At 42.2% G+C, this 27,672-nt stretch overlaps 1 protein-coding gene across 1 annotated transcript in view; it reads right to left on the bottom strand.

Moving 5' to 3' along the window:
* Nucleotides 1-25,818, bottom strand: part of LOC131970601 (rho guanine nucleotide exchange factor 26-like) — a 28,801-nt gene extending 2,983 nt beyond the window's left edge. The window contains exons 1-12 of the mRNA XM_059332032.1: nucleotides 25,555-25,818; nucleotides 23,454-25,157; nucleotides 22,246-22,297; nucleotides 21,983-22,125; nucleotides 19,386-19,442; nucleotides 18,736-18,896; nucleotides 15,505-15,657; nucleotides 15,211-15,340; nucleotides 14,603-14,677; nucleotides 14,147-14,236; nucleotides 12,951-13,105; nucleotides 6,104-6,313 (exon numbers count right to left, since the gene is read on the bottom strand). Of these exons, the coding sequence (XP_059188015.1) occupies nucleotides 6,104-6,313; nucleotides 12,951-13,105; nucleotides 14,147-14,236; nucleotides 14,603-14,677; nucleotides 15,211-15,340; nucleotides 15,505-15,657; nucleotides 18,736-18,896; nucleotides 19,386-19,442; nucleotides 21,983-22,125; nucleotides 22,246-22,297; nucleotides 23,454-25,070 (2,843 nt within the window). The 5' untranslated portion in view covers nucleotides 25,071-25,157; nucleotides 25,555-25,818. The remainder of the gene's footprint in view (nucleotides 1-6,103; nucleotides 6,314-12,950; nucleotides 13,106-14,146; nucleotides 14,237-14,602; nucleotides 14,678-15,210; nucleotides 15,341-15,504; nucleotides 15,658-18,735; nucleotides 18,897-19,385; nucleotides 19,443-21,982; nucleotides 22,126-22,245; nucleotides 22,298-23,453; nucleotides 25,158-25,554) is intronic.
* Between the last annotated feature and the right edge of the window lie 1,854 nt (nucleotides 25,819-27,672).

The raw sequence follows: 27,672 nt of genomic DNA, 5'->3' as shown, positions 1-27,672 counted from the left end.
AGAGAACCAAAGACAGAGAACCAGAGACAGAGAACCAAAGACAGAGAACCAGAGACAGAGGACCAGAGACAGAGAACCAGAGACAGAGAACCAAAGACAGAGAACCAAAGACAGAGAACCAAAGACAGAGAACCAGAGACAGAGAACCAAAGACAGAGAACAAAGACAGAGAACCAGAGACAGAGGACCAAAGACAGAGGACCAAAGACAGAGAACCAAAGACAGAGAACCAAAGACAGAGAACCAGAGACAGAGAACCAGAGACAGAGAACCAGAGACAGAGAACCAAAGACAGAGAACCAGAGACAGAGAACCAAAGACAGAGAACCAAAGACAGAGAACCAAAGACAGAGAACCAAAGACAGAGAACCAAAGACAGAGAACCAGAGACAGAGAACCAAAGACAGAGAACCAGAGACAGAGAACCAGAGACAGAGAACCAGAGACAGAGAACCAGAGACAGAGAACCAGAGACAGAGAACCAGAGACAGAGAACCAGAGACAGACCCCCCTCTGTCTTTGGTTCTCTGTGTGAATGCTAGAGGCTGGTCCCGTGAGTCAGACTCATTATTGTGTCCTTTGTGCTCGTGTTGTTTGATCCTTTTCAGGACATAAGCTGTAAAACCCGTCACATTATTCTCCCACAACTAACTGGACTGATGACATCACCATAAATGACCGTATGACCGTATGACATCACCATAAATGACCGTATGACCGTATGACATCACCACAAAGCTTTATGACAATTACTTTCAATAACGACATCAACGTAGAAGCCATCAATATGAACCCACAATGATATATCATGAGTGATAAAATGTGACCTTTAGAGTCAAACACATCTTATCAGTCATAATATTGTGTTGTGGGAACATATTGATGGCTTCTACGTTTATTATTTAATATTCATGTGGTTGATGTTCCACTCACTTTGGAGGTTAACTCAACATACATTTAGTCGGTTAGATATCTTATTTATAATCTCCTCCATGTTTTGAGTTTGGTTTGTTTTGTTTGTCAGAGAGATTACAGAAAAAACTATCGGCCTGGTTCATGAAACCTGGTGGAGGGGCGTAGCGTGGGCCGAGGAAGAACCAAGATCTGGAACAGGAAGAACCCGTTAAAACCTGGAGAAGATCTGGAACATGGAGCAGATTCACCAAACATGTTCCACCCGGTCTGGTGGTCTGGTGCTGGTCCACGTTCCAAATGGCTTCTTGTTCATTCCCGTCTTTGAGTTGTTCATTTTGTGAGCCATTGCATTTAATAACTAAGCACATGAATCTTTTTGTTTATATCCCAATAAAGGAAAATATCTATAATATATAAGAGGCTACAGCCATGCTAGCAGCTCTGATGCTGCTAACTGAATCATGCTACCAATGGCTGCCATGGTTACCGTCTCCTCAGCACTAGAACAGGTCTGAAGCTGTTGTGAACGTTAAGCTTCACTATCAGTCACATTTTGACCTGATGATGTAGATGAAAAGTCAGTTGCAATCCATCCTGATGGGAAAATGAATGTTCCAAATTTCATGACTATCTATCCAATAGTTGGGAAATCTTACTGTAAACACTTTGGAAGCATATTTCTGCCAGTAAAAGAAAAAGAAAACATTGTGATTAAAACATCCTGCAAGTTATTTAAAGGACTAAATATCTTAAAATAATGAGGAACTTTCTCAAACGACACCATGATGTTGAGAAGTCATTTTTCTCAAGAAAGCCTCACATTTTAATGATTAACAGAATCTTTTTTTCCACTGAAAGGGTTTCCAGAAACCACAAATGTGAACCTGCTAGCAGCGTAACGCCTGGTGACTCTGTTCTGACTGTGAGATCTCTTCTTTCTCTGTGGGAACGACATCTGTTATCACTGCTGCTGGCAGCTGGACACACGGACAGATTCATGTTCACACACACAACACACAGCGCCACCACGGCTCGCTGCTGCAAACAGCTGAAATACTTCATGGAAACTATGAATGTATACGTATTCAATATATGAAGCACAGGCCAAACTGCCAACCACACGTGTTGGAGAGGCACTCAATGGTTATCTGAGGAATGTGAGGCACATACCAGGAGAGGTTCAGGTAGAGAAGGAGAAACAGCCTCCCAACTCTGTGTGTGTGTGTGTGTGTGTGTGTGTGTGTGTGTGTGTGTTTACATGCAGACGTGTGAATCCTGCATGTGAACAAACAGCAGGTGTTTGACTTCTAGATGAGCCTGACAGGACCAGTCTATTATATATTATCTATGATAGTAAAGCTCCCTGTGCCTTTAACATTCATCCCAACATGCCAGGGAACGCCAGGAATCATAAATCTATTGTCCCAGCTTCTTGTTTCAGCTCAGAGAGACGAGAGGCCTCGCTGCTCTGTGAAACTCTTTCTAACAGATAAAGAGCGACGACAGCCTCGCTCTAACCTCGTGTCCTCTGCCAACTTAAAATCACCACCAGACCTGTTCCTCCTCTCTCACTCTTCTGCTCACTCCTATCAATGTGTTTACTCTCCTGCATATCCCTCCGGGTCTCCGTTAACCACGGCTCAGAGCGGTGTTTGGGTTCCTACTCTAACCATGAAAACATGACGTCTGTGTGCCGAGCAGGGAAACTCCCATCCAGAGGGAATGAAGACCATCAGCAACTTTCTCCTTATCACACTAGGGAAGGGCAAACAAAGTAAGGATAATCAAAAATAAGATAAACCAAAGCAGACTGAGTGAAAAACACAATGCCAGAGTAGAGACTGCCTCCTCCTGTTGGCCGTTACATAACCAGCGCTGCTCTGTTCTAGCTGCATATCTAACCAACAGAAGACTTCTGTAGCTGCTCTGTTCCTCTGATAGAGAAGCTCTATTCACTGATCACGGTCAGGGAAGATGAGTCGACATGCGCTCACTAAACAAAAGGACACAAGACAGAAAAGAAGGAAATCAAATATTCTACACAGGCCTCCTTGTCCATCTCCCATCCAGCTGTCTGGTCTGAATTCCTGACGTATTATGTCACTGCTGTGGTCAAAGTTCAGCCGATTGTATGTTTTTAGACCTCACACGCTGATACAGACAGCTCTGGCATCAGCTGAGATCAGCAGGTAGAGAAGAAATGGAAGTGAAAGCAGGAACGCCCACACTGACCAACATGAGGAGAACTCCATTTCTATGGTTTCATTTCCACACAAAAAAACACCACACAGACTCGCCTTCGGTCAGAATGTGTGGAATTTCACATTGTAACCCGACTTCAGCTGCACTTAAAGTCTGTGGTTCAGTGAACAATATCGGGAAGTTTATGCAATACAGCCACTTGTTTTAAGTAGAGTACTCTGCAAAATGCTGCATAAACCTGCAAAGCCCAACAAATTTCAGGGCTTTTTCTCTTCTGGTCTTGTTTCACTGCCAAATAATACCTTTATGAAAACAGCACAATAATGGCTAGAAGTAGGGAGAACTTAGAAATGACTTTTGTAAAGTATCACACAGTTACTTACACTAAAAAAAGGGCTTGTGGCTTTACGTATTAAACTATTTACATTTTTACAACCTCTGCTTACACTACTACTACTACTACTACTACTACTGCTACTACTACTGCTACTACTACTGCTACTACTACTACTACTACTCCTCCTCCTCTACACAGACCAGAGGGGAGAGGACCAACAGTAAACACCCTGCAGTAATAGCTGGTTGTAGCGTGGGTGACTCTTAGTTACTTCACTGTAAAAAGCAACTCAAAAGCCTGTGATAGGCACGTTTTACTACTGTGACACACTGAGTGAGTAACATAATAAATGGCTCCATCTATAATGAAAATCATCAATAGTAGCTCTGCTCTCCAGCCTGAATACTCCTCATTGTCCTACTCCACCTAGCTTCTCTGAGGCTAATGGCTAATGTAGCAGCTCCTCCATGTGTCCTGTCGGTTAGAGGTTAGAGATCAGAGAGCTGATGAAGGGACGGAGGAAGAGGAAGTGATTCTCTGGTCACCAACAAAGAAACAAAGAGCAGAGTCTGTCTCAGAGAGGAGACGTCACGGTGAAGAAGAGTCGGCGAGCGCGAGGAGACGGGCGCGGAGTGATCGCCGTGGGAAACGGCCCACTTCACAATGAGCCGCTGCTAGGCAACAGCTTCAACAATGCCTAGCAACCACCGTAACAATGGACAGTTGCCAGGTTCTGCTGCAGCTCATTCAGTGCCACACACACACACACACACACACACACACACACAGTTACATGTTAGCCGAGGGCCCCAAACTAAATCAGGAGGGATTCTGGGGGCTTTCCACAGTGACACACACTAGAGGGAGTGGGCAGTAAGAGAGGATGAAAAGCATGAAATCTTCTGTCTACTGTCACTTTGAAATGTTTCTACTTCAGCTCCAGATGCACCTGCTGTTCTTATTCTTCAAACTAGAAAATCAACAAACAGTTACATGCTCATCAATTATTGAACCTCTTCGCTTGTCTTTAACAATTGACATTTTAAAGCTGTGGTAAAATTAAAAATGAATAATCTTTGTAGTCTTTGTCAAATAGCATAATATGTAACTGTGGAGAATTTAGCTGCCGAAAAACAAAAAGCTTTGAAATTGAAGCCTGTAAATTTGGGCCAATACAAACGCCTGCATTCTTTCTAATGGCCAGCAGGGGGCGACTCCCCAGCTGCAAAAAGACGTGTGGTCGTATACAAATCTATGAGAAAAAAACCCTACTTGTTACTTGATTTATTACTGCTGTAAACACATTTCAGCCCCTTCCCGACAAGATATCATCTTAAATATAACGTTATAACACCAGTATCTCCACTGTGGCTCCACCAATAAGACGCTACAGCCTCTGAAAGAAGAAAGGAGAAATGTTGAGACGGCCACTGGTGGGCAGTCTAACGCCTTCAACCAGTCTGATACCTGAGCCATGTGCTCTCATCCAAATGTGGGCACTTCTGGCTCCAAACACACAATGGTGACAGCCAAAATGCCAAATTCAAGGCTTCAAAACAGAAGTCCACAATGGCTACATCCACTTCTTTTACAGGGTCTATGGTTAGGACCCATTTAAACCAGTGTTTTGTAGAGCGGAGCTGGAAACCACACCTTCTGTAATGAGAATACAGAAGGAGGTTCTAACTACAGGAATGAAGAGGAACAGGCCCTGAGTATGAAAACACTCCTTAACAAAGCTTTGAACCGCAGAAAATAATTACAGTGAAAACTGAGAGTGTGTGTGTGTGTGTGTGTGTGTGTGTGTGTGTGTGTGTGTGTGTGTGTGTGTGTGTGTGTGTGTGTGTGCACATGGACTGCAGCTCCTATCGCTGACTAGAACAAATAAACTCTGTATGAAGCCCAATATATGACAGATCCTCTTTGTTTGTGCGGTTATATAATCTATGCAAACAACCCGTTTCACTCCGTTTGCTGTTCAAAGAGCGAGTTGGTTCATCAAACTTTAACAGGCTGAATGTCAGGAAGCACAAACCAGCTGACTGTATTTTTAGGTCAGATGTGTGAGTAATCATTTACGCTGCACATGCAAAACATTTCAGCTAGAAGCAGCAGACTTTAAACAAAGAGCTGCACCAGAATAGATGGTTGGTTAGCAGACGCTCAGTCAACAGAACAATTATCTGCTGCAGCCGCTCTGTGTTACGGGACGACTCACTGTATAACCGACTAATAAACTTCCCTTTCCTCACTCACATAAACAATAAGCAGCCAGGCTCAGGCTCTGGCTTTAGAATAGATGTAACTAAATATCCCTGTGACCTGTAATGCTCCAACAAGAGACTCAGAAACAGGAGCTAAGGAGAGAGGGCTGATGGTTTCTTACTTTGATGTGCTCTAAAATGCTTTTTAACTCAAAGAGAGATACGGGAGGAGGAGAATAGAAGCAGGGACACTCATTAAAATATCAAACACTACACATACCTGGACTAAATCATATGTTTGTAAAATAAATGGAGGGGGAATATGATGTCAGAGGAAATCATGACTCATCACATGCTGAACAGCAGTTTGTTAATCTGTAAACGAAGTGAAACAAAAACAGCAGAATGAAGCGGGACAAAGGTTGAAACAGAATGATGCACTCACAGCAGCTCCGTCCCGAGGATCATGGGGACCTTTTCACCGGAGTGGTTGCTACGGAAACGCAGGCGGAAAAGATGGTTGGCGCCAGCCTGGCGTGAGCTCAGCATGCTGCCGGAGCTCCTGACCGGAGACAGGCTGAGGTCCTCGGGCCGGCCGGGGCCCACCCAGATCTGGTCCCTCAGAGCGTAGTCCAGCACCGCGTAGCTCTCCTCGCTGGGGGGGGGGAGAAGAAACACAACCACCATCACTGAGGTCATCAGCCAGATACTTATTTATTTAATACATATCTATTTACATATTTATCCTCATGACACGAAGTCTGTATTTAACTAGAGCTTCACAGATTTATCTGTTGACAGGTATTATATATTATACCTTCTTTTTTACACAATTAATGCAGAAAATGTAGCCGAGTATGAATTAGAAATGATGTTCGCTGTCCACTGTTTATTTAGCTACTTATTCTATTCCTATTTAAACTCAAAGGAAAACAGTTTTGATCTATAAAACAATGAGGAAACAGAAGAAAATAGAAAAAATAGTTTCAGCTGTAACGATGTCTCGCTCTGCCGTTGGATGTCAAAACAGAAAAAGTAAAAAATAAAAACTGGCTTTCATTCATGTTGATTATTTTGTAGAAGACGCACTTTGAAGCTGGAAGAAGATGTTTATGGTCATTAAACAAGCGGACTGGACCGCTGATATCATCCCAACGTCCACAAGTGATCCCTCAAAAAAACTCATACAATAGTATGTTGATTTTTGTAAAAAAAAAAGGTCAAATTTTAAAATGCCTAGAAATGCTAGAAATGGGTCAATTATGGTCTGTTGATACAGGTGGTAGTATAGTTTGGACAAAAATAGTGAAAAAAAAACACCATATTATGGGATGTCCAAAAATGACCTCATAAAAATAAGTCATAGACCAATTTGGTGCCGATTTCACAGCTACATCACTGGCAGTATATATATGTATACATATATATATATATATATATATATATATTACTACAGTATGTATAGCCAGTTAAAAGCACAATACCTTTAATATTACACGTCTTATATAAAAATAAACAGAATTATATATTGTGAATGAACTGTGTGGTATTGTACATTTTGTGACCAGATAAAATATTTTATTCTTTGTTTCTTCCAGGTTAGGAGATAAAACAACAGTTCTACTGCAACACACACAAACAGAGCTGTAATAAAGCTGTAATAAAGCTGTAATAAAGCTGTATGCATTCAGAAACAGACTTTGTTATCTTACACTAACAAACACAAACACACACATTGCTCATTCAGTGTAAAACTAAACCCAATTTGACAGTAAAATAAACTCACGCAAACATTTTCCCTGGAACAGTCAATGTATTTAGATACAAATGCAAAAATACACAAATTACAACAGTGGGTATATTATTTTATAATGTCCAGATGAAACTTTAAACAGGCTGTGAGTTACACAGAGATCATAAAGATCATAAACCATCTTATCAGCTCCATTTTCTCCCTTTAGGCCCAAATGTTAGAGTCCGTATTCCTGTTTCCACCAACTGGAGCTTTAATAAAAATATACTTGGTGTTGTTTCCCCAGTATTACATTTAATCTAAATGTTTATTTACAGATTCAAGTGTTTAAATAATTGACGTCTGTCATGGCGACATTTTATTTGTCCTATTGTCTAATTAACTTAGAATTATATTTATTGTTTTATTTTCTCTAAGAATAAACATAGTAAATCTAACTAAAAACTCAGTAGAAATTATATAAAATAAAAGATCTGATTATTACCCACTAAACCATCCAGCCACTCCCTTTCACACATTAATCTAAGCTCATTGTTTTCAGTCCAGATTTAGTTTCACGGTGCTTTTACTGTTCAACCTGAGAGCATGAAGGCGTAGTTAATAATATTCACCTGGATTAATAAATCAGCTGTCACATTAAGACAGAGAGGAGCCCAAACATCCAGCAGTCCAACATAAATCACCTGCTGCTTCCTTCAGGACCTGCCTACATTTCCCATGAGTCCCTTTATCTGAGCGTGAGTTAGTAGAAACATCTGGAGCTGATTATGAAACAGAAAAACACGGAGTGTGTGTGTGTGTGTTTTCATACAGCAGCATTAGTTGAACTCACATGTTTCATCAACCTGAGACTGAAACAAGACCAGAAGCTGCTGGAACTAGCATCAACACGAGCACGGAGCAAGCTAGCTGTAGCTAGCAGCAGGCAACACTGTATTACTGATTATAACACACTGTATAACACACACACAATAACACACACTGTATAACACACACACAATAACACACACACAATAACACACACTCAATAACACACACACAATAACACACACACTCAATAACACACACACTCAATAACACACACACAATAACACACACTCAATAACACACACTCAATAACACACACTCAATAACACACACACAATAACACACACACAATAACACACACACACACACACACACACTCAATAACACACACTCTCTGGGGTCCAGACTGGCTGGAGGATCCAGTCCAGTTCTCAACAAGGTTCATCTGTTACCCATCACCCTATTCTGCACTAATCAATCAAGTTAAAGCCCACAACCAGTCAGACAGAGAGAACGAGGGAGAGAATAATGAGAAGAACAGAAGAAGAACAGAATAAGAACAGAAGAAGAACAGAAGGAGAAGTGGACGGAAGCTGAATATTTACCGTCTGCATCAGGCTACAGGTTGGTTACAGGTTTTGGAAAATATGCTTATTTGCTTTCTTACCAAGAATTAGATCAGGAGATTCATCCTCTTATAGTTCTATGTTAAATATGATTATTTTCCCCCAAACTCCCTCGATCATACTCCAATTTCAATCAGCTTTTCTAACCGATATATTTAGAGTTTATTTATGCCAAAAGCTTACATGGGAGTAAAAATATTTGAATTCAATTTGTACCAAGTGGCAACCTCCAGGGCTGAAACACTGTAGATCCTGGAAGGAAATATAATACACATTTGTTTTCCCCCCTTTAAACTCCTTAAGATGTGCATAAAATGAATGTAAAGCACCTTAAAATATACAATCAATTAGTCTCCATGTTTGTCGTCATCATTGATTATATATATAATATTTAGCTAAAAAACAACTGACAACATAAGATCCAAATGTGCTCCTTAAATTAAATATAGATATAGAATCACGCCAGAACCTTTTCAGAGGTAACAGAAGACTCAGATGTTTAGGATCGTCAGTGTTTGAGCTGCTGACAGCCTACAGGTGAAATGCCTGGAATACCATTAACATGACTGGGAAGGCTGGCTGGGAATCTGCATGGTGCTGGGTGAGTTTCCCAGGAGAGGGACTCTGTGTTGGATTATTGCACAATAGAGGAATGGAAGTGGGGAGTAGTTTCAATATCACATCAACATTAACAAGGTGTTTAAACCTGAAAAACTGTCTTCTGTTTGGTTTCTCACAACTACTAGAGAGAAAAACACTCAGTTACTGGAATCTAGAGAGAGATAGAGCAGATAGAGCAGCAACACGTCATCACAGCAGAACTAACACAAGAGATGGTGAGATAGAGCTACAAGTCAAGCATGGACACACACACACACACACACACACACACACACACACAGTGCAGCTTAATGCTGTGAGTGTTGAGACTAGGCAGAGTCAAACAAACAGGGAGAGAAACAGAAAGTGTGGGATTAAAGGCTCGCACGCACACACACAATGAAAGGGATAGGCACAAAAAAATAAAAGCTCACGATTACTAAAAAGAAGAGTTAGAGAGAGATGAAAACCTGAACCGGGACAATAGTGAATGTTTAGATGATGGGAGAAGAGAGCAGCCAGCTGGTGTTATGTAAGAGTTCTCCCCGCTTGGTTCCAACAGCCACTTTCATTCTGGATCCAGTTTGAAGTTGATAAAATAAGATTTGAGAGTCGAACAAACTCTGATTGAAACTTCTCTTCTTTTATACTTAGCAAAGGGTAGAAAACAACATTTTTCATTGTTGATTAATCTCAATAATATTTTCTTAGGTAATTCATTAATTGTTTGGTCCGTTAAACGTCGGAAAAAAAGGAGAAAGGATTCCAAAACTGTTTCCCAGAGTCTAAGGTGAGGTCCTCAAATGTCTTGTTTTCATTTACAGCAATATAATATACGGAGAATAGCAGAAAATCCCTAAAACTAGAGAATAGTTGGCATTGGTTCTTAACAAAAAGATCTCAACAATTAATTGAATTATAAAAATAGTTGGCCATTAATTAAACTAATTATTTCAGCTCAGATCTTATAACCTTTAATACATTCAAGTAGTGAAGGCTGAACCACTAAATATTTCATAAGAGATTTGAAATACCATCATTTAGATTTGATGAGAGACTTGTTGCTGGATTTATTGTTAGTTAACTGCTATTAAAGCCCAAACAAAGACAGCAGAAAAACCAACTAAAACAGGTTCATACACGTTAAATACTCCTATAAAACTGAAACATCCTCAGGTCATATGGATGTTTTCAGTGTGTGGCTTTGACCTTCCCACCTTCATCTGGTGTTTATGGTATTCCTCGAAATGTAAGCTGAAGAAAAGTGAGACAAGAAGAAGCCGAGAGGATTCCAGACGCAGCATTATTACATCTGGCAACAAAGTTCTGAGCTGCTGGTGATCCGTTCCCCCACTCTCTCCCAGTCCTAGAGACCAGGAGAGGGGTTATAACCTGGCTGAGGGGGTTTATAACCTGGCTGAGGGGGTTATAACCTGGCTGAGGGGGTTATAACCTGGCTGAGGGGGTTTATAACCTGGCTGAGGGGGTTATAACCTGGCTGAGGGGGTTTATAACCTGGCTGAGGGGGGTTATAACCTGGCTGAGGGGGTTTATAACCTGGCTGAGGGGGTTATAACCTGGCTGAGGGGGTTTATAACCTGGCTGAGGGGGTTTATAACCTGGCTGAGGGGGTTTATAACCTGGCTGAGGGGGTTATAACCTGGCTGAGGGGGTTTATAACCTGGCTGAGGGGGGTTATAACCTGGCTGAGGGGGTTTATAACCTGGCTGAGGGGGTTTATAACCTGGCTGAGGGGGTTTATAACCTGGCTGAGGGGGTTATAACCTGGCTGAGGGGGTTTATAACCTGGCTGAGGGGGTTTATAACCTGGCTGAGGGGGTTTATAACCTGGCTGAGGGGGTTTAAAACCTGGCTGAGGGGGTTTATAACCTGGCTGAGGGGGTTTATAACCTGGCTGAGGGGGTTTATAACCTGGCTGAGGGGGTTTATAACCTGGCCAGCCTCGTGTTCCTCTCTGTGTTTTTGTTTTGATGACTGCAGATGGAGAGAGTAGAGTAGCTGCCACAGAGGGCTATAACCCAGAACAAACCAATATTATAACAGGTCTCCCATTAAACACACACACACACACACACACACACACACACACTCACACTCACACACTCACACACTCACACACTCACACACTCACACACACACACACACACACAGGGCCATTCCGGAGCACTCCCTCTCCCAAACACAGGCCGACACCACACGGCTGGAGTCTGCCGTTCTGGATCAGATTCCCAGAAAAATATCACGAGGAATGTTCCTTTTCCTTTTTTTAATGATTCTTAGGAATCCTAAGTTTTGCAAGTGGCGGGACAATCAGTTCCAGACAGAAAGCGAGATGGACGGGAAGGGATTTTTTTTTTTTTTTTTTTGGCAAAAATAGACACACTCGTGCATGCACACCCACACTGCACGCACGCAAATGAAAACCACATCGTTTCAAGGAAGTCCTCATAGTTTATGGCTTCACGTGTTGCCTGAAACTAGAGGAAACAGAAGGCAGGTCTACCAGCTCCAGATGCCCCGGGGCAGTTCAGACCAACAACATTCAGAGAAACAGGCTCAGGTCCATGATGCCAAGTCACAGCAGGTTCAGTAACAGGTAACAGCAGGTAACTGCACCTGTTACACACCCAGAAAGCAGGGGGGGGGGTATGTGGTTGTCAATACCTGTGATTTTTTTTTAAATCAGCTGATAATGACTTCACACTCCAACCTCAAAACAGTTTGTTGCCTTTCCTGTATTTCAGTTGTTTTTCCAACCTTGGAGTCTGAAAAGTGAAGCCAACAGGGGTTGAATCCACTGCTTTTATAGAAGAGAAAATAAGCACATTTCTCATTTATTTTTTTACTCTGTAAACATATCCCTACTGAGTTTATGGTCTCAATCACTAGTTTTGAGTCTTCTTTAATACAGCTGATGAAACTGGTCCCATTTAGAGTAAATAGACGATAATGTTTCCAGATGTGGCTACCATGGGACTGTGAAAGGGATAAAGATATAAAACAGTGTCTGGTTCACTAAATGTCTTTTTTTATGACACATTTCAAAAGTGTTGGGCATTTGGTTGTTATGAAAGATACTCTGAGGAGATTATTGGTTATTGATGCATCTTGCCAACCAAGCTAGCCAGCGCTAGCATTAGCTAATAAGTTAATAAGTTAGCATCATCCTCCCAAACTTTGACCATCTCTGATCCACATTATAGTACAACTGGTTCCTAACAACATAACAACAACAAGGCTTTAAATCAGTCGTCCACAAACCAGTGGGTGACTTCACACAGTTTATGGTGTTTTAGTTTTAGAATAATTGTTCTTTATGTGAAAGATGAGATGGACAGGACAACCTTACAGACTGCATTCAGAGTCCCGGCCACAGTGAGAACCAGCTTATGGTTCCTACCTGAACATGTTGGAACAGGTGAGTTATGAGCAAAGCCTGCATGTCACACTCACACCAGGTAAATCTAACACGAAACCAGACTCACCTTTTCTTCCTGGTGACGATGAAGACGTCATTGAAGAGGAAGAAATAAACTTGTTGCCGCGTTTTCCGCTTGAGGAAGATGCCGTTGTCCTCCACAAACGCAGTGAGCTCTCCTCTCTTCACCATCCACCTGGAGGACGAGACCAGCGGGAACGGCTGCAGGAGGAGAAGGAACACGTGATGAACAGGAAACGGCAACAGGTCTCACTAATATATATATATATATATATATATATATATATATATATATAGTATTCAGAATGTCTGCAATGTTGATGGGTCAGAATGTGTGTGTGCATGTGTGAACAGCTGGCCATGCAGACTGAGAATATGTTCAGGAGACATCTGTGAATCCCAAATGTGCCAACAGCTTTTTCCCACCCTGCTCAGACACACTGCAGCCTGCCAAGCCTGGTGTGCAGTGTGTGTGTAGTTACCCAGTTACCAGTGAGTGACACTGGTGAGTCTGCATGTCAGTGCATGGCTCCATAAGCCCACGTTTCATTTTGAATGAAAACACATTTAAAGAACAATACACTTGTTTACTTTACAGTTGAAGAGTTGGATGAGAACATGGATAATAGGAATATGAGGCAACAGCTCATATCTGGTTCACTTAGTGATCATAGAGATCTGAAAGAAACAGAATCCACCTAATGCTACCAGCTGTCCTCATGATTTTAGCTCCAGGTCAAATAAACAGTCTGACACATATTCCATCAATAATCCATAAAACCACAACCTCTAACACTGTGAGTCCAGTAATGACATCACATGCTGGCAGCCTGTGCTCCTTTCTTGTGAGACATTTTACATTCGTTGTTACTAACCAAAATGTTATTTGTGTATTTTTGAGCTCAACAAATGTGTTTTTATTCTCATAAAACATTTGCAAACATTTGGAACATTTTGACAACCCTGATTCAGAAAAGCGCTGTGTAAAATGTATATTACAACCAAAGGTATTCAATTCAGAATTTAGAGTGAAGACATATTTACATATAATCCAACAGCTGTCCCCTTGAACATAACATATCATGTCTTTGTGCAGTTTTCAATTCAATTTATGTCAAAAATGACTAGAAAATGATTGCATTCTGTTTGATTGACATTTTAGACAAACTCAAAACTTTTTTGTAATCGTGTTGTACGTTGTTTTTTAAATCCGACCACAGTGATAAACAGCTTGTTTCATACCTTGATCTTGAACTCCAGCTGAGAGTTGATGGTGTACATCATCTCTGTTCTCTCCATGGTGCGAGCTCCTTCATTACACTTCCTTACCACCTACACACACACACACACACACACACACACACACACACACACACACACACACATATATATATATACAGCGTCAATCACAATGTACAGAAACCTGCATTTCTCCTTCCATCCATTATGCTGAAAAGCTATTTGAATCATTTCTTGATTGATGTTCCCATATTTATCAAGTACAAGAAATGCTGGACATTTATTTGCATTTTTGCACAGAATTCTCCACCAAAATAGCACATTATTGTTTTAATGCATAAAAGCAGCAGTATATAAACATATAGAGTAATAATATGCATAGATGTGCAGGTGAAATTGTATAAAAAAGCAAAAACAAACATAATATCCAGAGACATGTTGTATGAATAACCCACGCACCTTGCTGACTGCCTGTAAAGCCTTCTTACACTCTTCATATTGTGCCGTGTCTTTAGGTGTCTTCTGACAAATTGTCTGCAACACAGAAAGTAAGTGCTTGAATCAGTTACGATTATTTATAACGCGCAAAACTCAAATAACAACACAGTCATGCACAATAACACACAACAAGTCATGGCACTGATGCACAAAAAACTCCATCAAAACTTTATCAGCCTGATAAAATATTGATGCATAAAGAAAGCTGTGGGAAGCAATGAATTGAAACCAAACTTTCTCAGGATCCAAAAGCCTCTGAGTGTACAAGCATAAACCCCAGAGTCCCTCGGGAGACAGTGACGGAGGAGGAGAGAGGGGGATGAAAGGAGAACAAGGGAGAGGAAGAGAGGGAGAATAATGTGCAGCCAAAGGAAGCACGAAACTGAAAAAAAACAGTAAAAAGGAAGCAAGAATAAAGAGGGCAAATCAGTCAAGATTATCAAGGAGTGATGTAAGATCTTTGAGGTTGTCCCATGTAGAGCTGGTCAGGACACTCAGAGTAAACAAACTGTTGCGTAAGGGTCAAAGTCTTGTAATTCCAAAGCTACTTTATGTCTCCAGCCACTCACATCCATGAGGAGGGGCAGCCGGGTGATCCTCTGCATGGGCAGGATGAGGAAGGAGATCATGGGGAGGTTCCTGCAGTCTGGGTGGCTCTCGATCCTGGTCAGCACCTCCTTAAACACTGGATTCTTGGAGCTGCAACACAGAACGGAGGGAGACCTGGTGTTCAGAAAGAGGAGTCGGTGCTGATACTAAGAAACATGAGCAGGGAGGAAGAGCTCCCTGGTTCAAAGTTTCAGAGCAGTAATGTTGGAAAGAAGCCATGAGAGGCTTGATAAGAACATCTGCTGGTCACTCACACCAGCCTCTGCAGGGTCCTCTGCTGGTAGACCTCGTTGGAGCAGTATGTGACGTACGGGTCAAAGTTGGACTGAGAATGTTTGTCGACGATGTCACTGATGTCATCGATTACAATGTTCTGGTGGTGTCTCTCCTCCAGCTCCTTAAAGAACCTGAGTACAGGATGAATAGTGTTAGTATGTCAGGGATAAATGCTGTACATGAATCATGAGTCGACCCACTCTGGGAATATAGGATCCACTGACAGATATAAAGCAGGAAGCACTGCCAACACCTTCTCCTCAACCTGCTGGAAGGATCACAGAAGAGGAAGTCCCCGCCTCTTAAAATAGACATAGCCTACCATTAACCATAACACAGAGGCTTTTCCTCTTCCTGAGCTCCACCAGATGGCCGTTTAACAGCACGCCACATGGCCAACATCAAGAGAAGACGTGTTGCTGCATGCACGGTCCAAGGTGACAAACAGGAAGCTGTCACACAGACACAGGACGCTGTCACACAGACACAGGAAGCTGTCACACAGACACAGGACGCTGACCTTGACCGCTGGGACCAGCTAGCTCATCTGTAGAAGCACCTCTACTAACCCTAACCTCCACCAGCACACTGCTGAGACCATCTATGGGAAACAATGCTCCACCTTACACTCTGTGAACTTTACCCTTTCTAACGAGGGCATTATCACACAGGATAACAGCAAACACACACATGTTGGCCTGTCTGCTGGCCCGAGTCCTAAAGATATTCAGGTCTAACAGGTCAAGGCCACTCAGGTTCAGGCCTGGTCCTCCTGAGGCAGAACTCAGTGACCCCATAACAGCAGGTCAGCATGAAGAGGTCACGGGAGGAGAGTTAAATCAGGGGGAGAAAAGAAATGCCCGAAATTAGGCTGCTGAACAAGAGTTATGAATGAAAATGAAAAAGTTCTACAAGAATACATATTCATCAGGCTCCTGACAGGTCTGCTACATTAACTATGGCAATAATAAAGCATGTTGTTATAATGAATGAGGTATGTTATATCCTGAGGCTGCAGGGGAATACAACCAGTAACACACCTGCATATAAAACAGCCCTCCCACTTACTATCACACACACACACACACACACACACACACTACACACACTACACAGGAGCTATCTACTAGTTTCTGTGAGAGAACTCAAAGCCTGACTGACTATCTGCTCCAAGTAAAACATCTCGTTTAACCTGCTGCAGGCCACTTTATATCTGAGGAGCTGCAGCCCTCCATGTCCATGCCCCCCCCCCCCCGGGGCTACGCAGGGCTAAGGAGGGTAAAGTATCACATTAATGTGTGTGTGACCTGTTTATGGGAGTGAGATGGGCTGCAGCACGTCTGAACAAAGGAAGGAATTTACAGATACCACCACTCATGCAAAGTGGGAATGAGGGAAAAATAATATTATCAATACTGGATCTATGTGCTGGGAAATGCTGCAGAAACTGAGGAGGAGTTTTAGAATCTGTTTTTTCTTCACAATAATTAAGATATATAGACACATGTAGGAGGACATGTTTCCTCTGGGGGGGGGGGGGGGGGGTATTATTAATTAATTATTATTAGTCTGTATTAAGCCACTTCAAAAAAATAATAATAATAAATAAATAAAATGTGGTAACAACTTGTTGGTAAGTTCAAACCTGTTAAACTGTGTGAAAAGTGAACTTTGACCTGTTGAGCCTCTTCCTGTAGTGACGGACGTCACTGCAGCGATAACTTCACAGAAAGACACCAAACTGTTGCCATGGTAACTAGACCACCACATCAGGCTGTTATCATAGAATAACACACGGAGAAAGCTGCTCCCATTAGAAATTATAATTTTACTGTTGTATGTTTTCTAATATGTGCATATCATCTGTCACTGTCATTATAAATCACACATATGTATAGACACTATATAGATGTGTGTGTGTGTGTGTGTAGATATCCACATGCTGTACATAATCATCCAGTCCATGTAAATCCTATTATTACCAATTCTATTGTTTACAGAACACTTGACGTGTATATTGACATTTCATTTTATTACCCCAACGATGACGGTTTGTGTGTCAGCAGGATTAAGGAAAAACTACAAGCCAAAACATAATAAGAAGAATATTTGTATAAATGCTGCAAATATTACATTACATTGCATTATATTACACGTCATTTAGCTGACGCTTCTGTCAAAAGCGACTTACAATAAGTGCATTAAACCTGAAGGTTCAGGAATCAAGAACTTTAAGGGCCAACTGTAATCGCTACATGATGTTTTACATTGAAGAAGAAGCATTTTTTTTGTTTAAAGGTTTTTTGGGTGACCATGACTTAACCGAGGTATTGTTATATTCATATACACGTTTTTCACATATTCCTGTACAAAATAGTCTATTCTCTCCCTTTTATTTGTTCAAATTTGTTTCATAGAGAGCAATGCAAAACACTGGACACACATTATTTTTCAAAAGGCCAATAAAAGGTGATTCTGATTATATATAGTAGCACTTGAGGCCATTATCATACTGCAGAGTAATCTCATAAAAACATGAGAAACGATCCCATAGTTAGAAACACCAACACACACAGTAACCTAACAAAGAACATATGGGCTCAGAAACTATTCTGTCAATCATTCCTTGGAATAATGGAGCCGTACAACACAGTAATTGCTGAGGCAGCGCAGTTTTCATCAGGCTCAACTTTCATGGCCACTCGGCGAGTGTTTCCACCAGTTTATGGCTCCTGGAGGTTCATGGTTACCTGGCCATGATGTCATTAAACAGTCACACGCAGGCTTTATAAATCATGACAGACGGCTAAACTCAGAGCAGCACACACTAACCTATAAAAAAGTTAAATTGTTCTTTTGTTCTTTGATAAATGTGTCCCTCAGTATGTGACCACACATAGAAAACAGCCCACCATCTCTTCCACAGAGCTGGAAACAACTCTGATAGAAGCTGCAGCATCAGGCTGAAAGAATGGATGACCATCTTTTAATAGTTTATACAGACACGCCCCACATGGAATGAATGTGGCCGACCAACTTTTAAGTGGTGTTGAATTAGAAAATCATCCAGTTCATTAGCCAGAAACCAAACACTGGTAGACTTCAGGGAAGATGTAAGACAAGTCTAAAAATACCAACCAGCATATGAAAACAAGCACTAGATCATCAGTCCTTATGAGAAATATACACCAAAATAACCGTGAACTCACTTCTTGCTGGCCTCACAGACGTCCGTGATGTTGGAGAAGAGGTGGTGGTGTTCGGTCTTGGTCATGATCTCGCTGAGCTCTGCAGAGTTCTTGAACATGCGGATCAGGATCTCCAGGCTGTGGAGATAAGAGTGCTCCGACGAGATCACCTCAAAGATGGCCTGTTGAGGAGCAGCAGGAGGTCAACCACTGAAACACTGGTCTTCTTTTCACAACACAACATTTTTTGCATCCATTAGTGGCTCTGCGTGTCTCAGTGAGGCCACCAGGTCTGACTCACTCTCTCCTCTCTCAGATGAACCAGTTCACATAGCTGTGCTCTGCATCATGTTTGGAACGTGATTGCACAATTTCATGCCGCTCTAAACACAGGCCCCAATCTGTCAATCAATGTAATGTTTCTAATTACCAGATTGTTAATCTTCACGACTAGGGAATCAGGTAAATATTTATAGGAACACCTGTTGATTTCCTCCCATTACAAAGACATGATAGTCAATGATGCATGTGTCCTCTTATGACTTATTTTATTAGCCTGAGGTTCACAGAGACCTAATGGCCTTACGTCACCCGAACTCAACATGCATGGAGCCTAAAATCTGAGTTTTCGCACTTTTAACCAAACTCAAAAGTGTCCAATATGATCCTACCTCTTGTCTTTTGCGTTCTTCCTGGCTCATTCGATCAGAAAGACCACTTTTCTTGACCTAAATAGAAAACACAACAAGAAAAATATAAGGAGAATGATTTTAAAATAATAAAAGGTTACAAATACACTTGTTTGACTACTCTGGGGTTTTTCAGGTCAGGTTTTTTTCTTTGCATTTGTAACACGGGTGTGTGCATGTGTGTGTGCTACTGTTGTCCTCACACACAGAGAAAGGAGCACTTTGCATACCACACTGAAGAGAGAGCCAATTAAGTTGTTGTAGAAAATGGGAAAAAGAGGTTTTTTACTGAATAAAGAGGCACAGGCTGAGAGAAGAAAAAGGAAATTTGTCGTAACTAAAAAAATACAAAAAGGCTAAATGTCATTTGGCCAGTTAAAAGAAAAGTGCAAGTGCATGTTGGTATGTGGCTGGTGAGATTTGGTCCAGAGATATTTGAATAAGATTGAAACAAAGCAATCTGTTGAATTAACTGGGTGTGGAGTGCTATTGAATTAATCAGCCTGAGGCTTTGTCAAGCTGAAGGTACAGCTGAATAACAAGACCTCAGTCTCATGTCCCAGTATGAGCCAGGGTCATTCCCTTTATACTTCACCAGATCACCTTCCCTTCCTCCCACCAGCTCCTCATCCTGTTTCTGTGTGAGGAGGAAGTGATCCTGCTCCTGGAGGATCCTTCCTTCCCTCTAGTATCTGCCCTGCAGCCTTCAGCAAACACTGAGGGCAAACAAACCCGCAGCAGATCTGTACTGCTTTCACACATACATCAGTGTAATTAATTATCATGCTCCGGCTTTCACTTCTGCCAAACTTCTGCCAAACCCTTAGCACCGTATCAGCAGAACCAGCATTAATAAGACTGTAAAGCTTTTAGTGTGCCAGCAGCCATGCACCCTGGTCTGCAGTGTCACTGGCTGACAGTTGGGTCATAATACTCAATAACTTAGTTTAAGCTTTTCCATGTTTTCTTCTTTGAATATGAGCAAAATAAAGAACATTTCAGGATAGCTTGGATCTATTGAAGTGGGTTGTATGAGGTACTTGTCCATAGTCAGTGTGTTTCCTCAAGTACATGGTGGTCAACAAGTCAAGCAGGTTGGACAGGCATGGAAGAGAAACTATGTCCTGCTGAGGACCGGGGCAACAGCAAAACATATTATATTATATATTATTAATAAGTGTATACTGAAATTAAAATATGTTCAGTGCTTTCCCTTGTGGTCAGACAGCCCTATTGAAGTTTACATGGGGGGAAGGAAAGCCTGTTCTCGTCAAAGCTGCAAGACTAGAGTCAAAACATGCAAGTTTACCTCACAGAGCGTGGGACCTGCTGGTCCATCGCTGCCTCAGTTAGTTAGTTAGTTTGTGTTCTTGTGTGACTTTTGCATTTTAAAGCGTTAGTTCCATTTTGCTTAAGTCACAAAATAACAAAGGAAGCAACTTGCATGTTCTGAAAGGTGAAATTAATGCTTTTATCAATGGAGTCTGGTGGCAGACCATAGATCAGCAGCATAAACTTTAACAGGGCTGTTGATAACAAGATAAGGGGAGGAAAATATTAAATTTTTTGCAGACAACCAAACTGAAAATGTTTTTTGTTTGCTAGCTAAAACATCTGTTTCTGAGCTTCTCCTGCCTGCTACTTTAAACTGGGAACTACTGAAGATAATACACAATGACAACTTATACATCTTGTTCTTGGCTTCCCTGGAACTAAACCTATTTCCAGACACAGCAGGGCAATGAAAATGTCATGCCAGCATTTCCTCCAAAATGTGCAAATGTGAGGAAGAATCCTGCAGCGTGACATCACGCAGCGTCTGGCCAGACAGCAACACATCAGCAGCTGGAAAGCAGCTGTGATGGAAGTGGAGAGTGCTGGTCAGAATGGTAATTCTATTGTTCTCTGACTTTCCTGTTTACAAAATAATAAAAACAACCTGAGACATTTTCTGAATGTTCTCTACTTTGAATCCAATTTCCCACTTATTTAAGTCTGAGTGCATATCATTCTCTACTCTAATCCTAATTGCCTCCATCTATGCGCTCCTTCACTTTCCCTCCTCAACAAGTAAACAAACAGACGGGAATGCCTAAATAGAAAACTAAAGTAGCCCGTTCTCCCCCCCTGTACTCTCTCTCCATCCATTCCAATCCCTAACTATATTATGTAATGCAGGGCCACCGCACTTCTCTGTAGAGGCAACATTTTAAGCATATTTGCAGTCTGACGAGCACGCAGAGTTTGCCAACACGCTGGCATTCGGCCCAGCAGTGAGTGCTCGCAAGACTTCCTGTGGGTCTGACTGACTGTCTGCCTGCCTGCCCACCCTAGTGCTCCTCCACTCCCTGATAAACAGAGTGAGGGGCAGAGGAAGGCAGGAGCAGTGGGAGGATGGGTATGGGCTGTGGCCAAACTGGATATGACAGCATTCTTCAGAGCGCTAGCATTCCAAGACTCCACAGCAGTGAGTGACTACTGTATGTTTGTGTGCTTGATGTGGAGAAAGACTGAGAGAGACAGAAGAGGAAGAATGAAAGCTACCACCAGTGTGTGTGTGTGTGAGAGTAATGTCTGACCACACTGAGCTGGCTCCAGGAGGTGCGTATAGGTCTGTACTGCACCACGATGCCGTTATCTGGTTTGGGTTCTCTGGAATCAGCATCCTCATCTGAATCATTATGTAAGGCCTTCTCCTGGTAGTTCTGGTACAGTTCCTCCTCTGAAACACACATTGGGTTTTTTACTTAAAAAGGGAACATGTTTTATAGAGAGGCAAAAATAAGAGACAGAAAAAGAGTCAAATGAAAGAAAAAGTTGGCATAAAATATCTGTTTCTCACCTTCACTGTCAAATGTGCGCTGAGTGGTCAAAACTCTTTTCTTCTCTGGACTCTGAAAGAGAAACAACTGTTATGACTTGAATCCTGAGAGACCAAGCACACAAACTTTAAATGAAAAAGGCTTCTGTGTTTCTTTCACCTGTCCATGACCTGCCTGGCCTCTCTGGTGACCTCCTCCATCCAGCCGGTCTAATTACAGAGCCACTGTGTGTATAGTGTGTATGTGGGCATGGTGTCGCATTACGTCATGTCTCCTAACAACCACATTAATTGTTTCCTTGTAAGGCCTCGTCTGACCTGCTGCTGCTGCTGCTAAGTTTGTCCCACAATACCCAGCCTGTGTTGTCATTTTTACAATTTGGACTCTACCCCAATACTGAAAGTCCACATCGAAACAATCTTTGTGCACAGTCAAATGGATTATGATTAACTGAGTCACTCTTGATCTGTTACACCAAATGCCAAAGTTCACACATGTACGTGTGCATTGATAGTTTAGCAACAGACATTCACTCTGGATTTGTTTTGCAGATGAATGCTTAAACTGCTTTCTTTGTCTTTCAATTCCCTAAAACTTGTAAAGAGCCGGATGGGTGTGTTAGTAACTTATTCTTTGTGTGCAAAGTCAAGCAGAATATGTACGAAACAGCAAATTTAAGACCTTAAACACATTTAGGTTAATAGTATTTTTAATTTGCTCATGAAAAAGCCATTAAACTAACTTTAATTTAGTTTTTTATACTGTGGGAGATTTCAAGTAGGAATGCACAACATATTTTTGTACCAATAAATGATCAGCTGATATTGGGATATTTATATTATTATGTAGTATTCAGATATTACATTTTTGCAGATATCAGCCAAATTGAATTCAATGACATCTACACAGTGCAAAACCTGGTAGGTGGAATTGATTTTTACATTGACTTGTCTGATATGACAGATTATGTCAAAGCATTTTATTTGGATTCTTATAGAAAAGGGATGTCATATTTGGTAAAATCAGCTATGGAAGAGCTATAGAACATTAAATTCTGCATCTTTGCTCATTACATCTTACATCAGCCTTTCTTACCTTCAGGTTTGCATAAACTACAGGATATGAACTTCGTTTTTACATACAAAGGAAGTAATTATTAGTATTGGTTCAAATAAAAAATAAATATAATACATCCTTAATCTGCTCCCATAAGGTTTTTATACCCCACCTTGTTTTTCTCAGTGCTGCTCGGCTTTTCTTTCCCAGGGCTAGCAGGCTTCGAAATCCTGGGGCTGGCTGGTTTCGGCGTCCCAGGACTGGTGAGTTTGGGCGTCCCAGGACTGGAGAGTTTGGGCGTCCCAGGACTGGAGAGTTTGGGCGTCCCAGGACTGGAGAGTTTGGGCGTCCCAGGACTGGTGAGTTTTGGCGTCCCAGGACTGGAGAGTTTGGGCGTCCCGGGACTGGAGAGTTTGGGCGTCCCAGGACTGGAGAGTTTGGGCGTCCCAGGGCTCGGAGGCTTGGCACTTCCAGGGCTCGGAGGGTTTACCGTGCCAGGACTTGCTGGGCTGACTGAATCTGGCATGTCCTCATTTTGCCACTTGATGATAGCCTGGGCCAACCGATGGGCCTTGGGATCTACCGATGGGACCTCTAGGTCTACTCCGCTCACAACGGCCCTCCTATAGGACGTACTCCTCAGACCTCGTCTTAGTGTCCCTGGGCTCTCACTTTCCCCATCCGTCCCTTCACCGTGGCCCCCTCCGGTAGAAAAGTAGCTTCCTGTTTCTACCATGCTGAGAGCTTTCAGCGCTCGCTTGGAATGATCCAACCCCAGCAGCCCGACCAAACCTTGGCTTTGCTCAGCGTGAGGCGCCTTGCTGCGGATCCCCGATGCTAAACCCTTGGGAATGAGCTGCTGGGTGCCCATCTTCAGGGCAGCAGGGCTGTTGGTGCTGAGGACAATGGAGGGGGAGGGAGATATAGATGGGGAAAGTGAGGGGGAGGGGGAGGTGGAGGACATGGAGGAAGAGGAAGAGGCATGCCTGGTGTCCTGAGAGGAGGCCGGCGAGGATGAGGGCGCTCTAGGGAGAGCTTGTCCTCTGTCTGCTGGCGATGGGGAGCGAGGGGTCGGGGGGTCTGAGGAGGTAAGGGAGGACAGGGAGGGGATGCTGGAGGTGGAGCTGTGGGAGGGAGTGGGGGTACGCCGGGCTGGAGGAGAGGGGCTGGATGTGGACGAAAGGGAGGACAGTTCATGGTGGTTGTAGTTGTTGTTGTTGGGAGTGTACGGAGACAGGACAGGAGAGGAGTTCAGAGGAACAGATTCAGATGAAGGCGAACTCCCAAATGCTATCTGGTCTTTCAGTGACCTTCCACTGGACGGGCTGGGATCCTGGAGACTCTTTTCCTGCCACACTGTCCCTCCATTAGTGGTTTTCCCCCTGTCACAGCCTCCATTGTACACTCTATTGTCCAGTGAGGAGGACTTGCTATCATCAGACCTAAATTTGGACAGCGAGAAGAGTCCGTTAGAGAAGTGCCCTATGCTGATACTCCGTACAACTCTGGTTTTCTTGGAGGGTTTGTGCAGAACGTGCTTCAGTACTACAGTGTTCTTGCCCCAACTGGGCGGGGGCACCACCAGCCTCTCAGCCGGCTGGCTCAAGGTGAAGGAACAACTGTTGTCCTCCTCAGGGAAGTCCGTCGTCATGACCCCATTTAGGTGGTAACTGAGGGGTCGCGGTTTGGGTTTGCTGGAGTCCTGGGGTTTTTTACATTTGTCCGTGCGGCGTTTCCACAGTGGGGTGATGTTTTTATTGGACAGATCCACATCATTGCCGATATCCATGGTGCTAGAATGTCCTCTTGCTATCTGCGTCCAACTCTACAGGTCACAGTGCAAACACTGCAACCTTGTAGAAAACTGATCTCTCCCCTGAGGGTAAACAAAAGAGAGGAGCTCAGTGCAGTGTCCAAATTCCCAAAGTTTACTCATTAACAGTTCAGTGCAAGAACTGGCTGCAAAACTTGAGAAACACGAGAGAAAAAGTGCAAAAGAGAAGCCAAGCTAGTAAAGACATCTGATAATGCTTTTGTATATGTTCAGTGGAGTGAAATGGCCTTATTACAAGCACAAAGCTGACAGGATATTGTTAGCTGTGAGCAATCACTGTAATGATTGGATCATGGCAACAGTAGGTTTAGAGTTTTAATCTTTTTTTGTTCAACGTTAAACAAACAGACATACAGTCACTTGGGTTTCAAAGGGTTTCAGTTGTATAAGAAAATAGTTTTACAGTAGATTTATTGTGCTAAATGTTGGTTCAACTCACCCCTAATCAGTGGATCTGCAGCAGAATGCGCTCATTGTACCTGCGCTGTCGGAAAACAAACCTTCTCGCGCCGAAGAACTGCGTTAATGCGCTTAATCCAGCATGGCACCGAACCCGAATAAAGTTTGTGAAACCAAAGTCGGAGCGGCGGAGTTTCTGTGAAGTGTGATCGACTGGAAACAGAGAGAAGCGCGTCTGAAGCTGCTGAGGGAGCAGCACAGTTTCTATGAGCAGCAGGAGCAGCAGGAGGAGGAGGAGGAGGAGGAGGAGGAGGAGGAGGAGAGCTGAACACTAGTCACAGGGGAACAGTCCTAAACTCACAGGAACTCCCTCCAGGTGCCACTTCACACCGTGTTACTGCGGGTCACGGTCTACTGTGGATGTGACGCATTTTCACGAAAACATTTGGTTAATAAAGTTGAACAGTGAGATAACAAACATAAAATACTACACTTAAAATAATAATAACTTAATAAGAGCTGCACAAACTAACGCAAGAATAGAATAAAGACAGAAACTATAAGCTATAAGAGTATTTGTTGACAAAATAACATGATAGTGACAGTGTACCATGCTAAAATGTATTATGATGAAGTAATGGTATCATGGTATAAGTTAAATCGTTTAATATTATCATAATGTTGAGTAGTTACCCCAGGAAGTTTACTCTGTCCAGGTAAGATTCTAATGTTTTTAACACACCTGCACTAATGCTGCGTTTGGGTGATACTGGGACACTACATTGACCTGCTGATGTATTGCGCCATCGTGTGGTTTGTGGCGTAATTGCAACAGTTCTACAGTGATAAACAGTGATTGTAAAAAACTGTGTTTACTGATTTCACAATATGTCCCAAAGTAGCCAACTTTTGAGTGCACAAATCATATAATTTCCCCTTTTTTGCACCCTTATGTCAAACTACTACTCTATTCCCAAAATATACATGTTGGTCTCGTCATGTTTCTCTAATGACCTCACCCTGTCTGATTCTTTAAGCCCCTCTCATATAGCATCCATACAATAGTTATTCTGTCTGTTTGTTTTTGCAGTGATATTCGAAGATAATTCCAAAGAAGTAAATCTGGAAGGATTTATAGTTTTTCATTCCGGCTCCAATAACAATCCCTGTTGTGTAACTTGAGGCTGTGGTTAATTCATCACTGAAGAATCAGGATTGTGAAATAGTCGGCTACTGCGTGACTAAAGTATTTTCTCATTAAATGCATAATGTCCCTCCTTCAATTTCTAAAACACAAGTCACGGAGTGAACACTTACACGGAAAAACTCCAAACTAGTTAGTTTTTAACTGGTGTTTCCTGTAAATAACTGATCAGGCATGTTGTTTGTTGCATGAATGGCTCCACCATGTGGCTCTTGGGTGCCAGTATTTCCCCTATTTGACCACTAGGGGAAGCAATTGTCATGTTTAATACACATCTATGGTTTTATACCACTTGTATGAAAGTACAGCATTATTCTACAGAGTAGGTTATATGTTTAATATACGAGCCAATTACTACATACATTTGTATATACTACACTTTGATTGATTTGTCTTTAGTGCACAATGAAGAAGAACATGTTTTAGGACAATTTAAAAAGATCAAGATTGAGGAAATGAAATCACAACCGAAATATCTGAAAGGAAAACAAAAGGGAAACAAAGCACAAGATGAAAACAAATGCCACCTACAGTGAAAATAAACAGGCATTGAGAGAAACAAATGAGATCACACACATATTGACACAGTTTGTTCTTGTGGTCAGATGACAGCATCGAGGACATTTTATCCCGAGATGAAGAAACTTTAATTGAGAGTAAAAACGGGTGTGTCATCATTGCTTTATTGTGTGAGTTAAAAACAAAAGAAGTTATATAATTATTATAGACATGGGCTTCTTCCTTTGTTTTTCACTTATGCAACATTTCCAAATTACTCCCACATAAATCCACAGCAATATTAATGCCATTACCAAAAAAAACATTACCCTTAATGCATTTATCAGGAAAATCCAAATGAACACCATTATCATAATTATGATTTCTAAATACCAACAATATTAACAATGTTTTAATGCTGGCATCGGTCACACGGACTCCCTGTGGTGTGACTAT

The sequence above is a fragment of the Centropristis striata genome, chromosome 4, assembly GCF_030273125.1.
Source record: "Centropristis striata isolate RG_2023a ecotype Rhode Island chromosome 4, C.striata_1.0, whole genome shotgun sequence".
NCBI classification, from domain to species: Eukaryota; Metazoa; Chordata; class Actinopteri; order Perciformes; family Serranidae; genus Centropristis; species Centropristis striata.
Note: the sequence above shows the minus strand (reverse complement) of the source record. Positions and strands in the feature narration are given on the sequence as shown.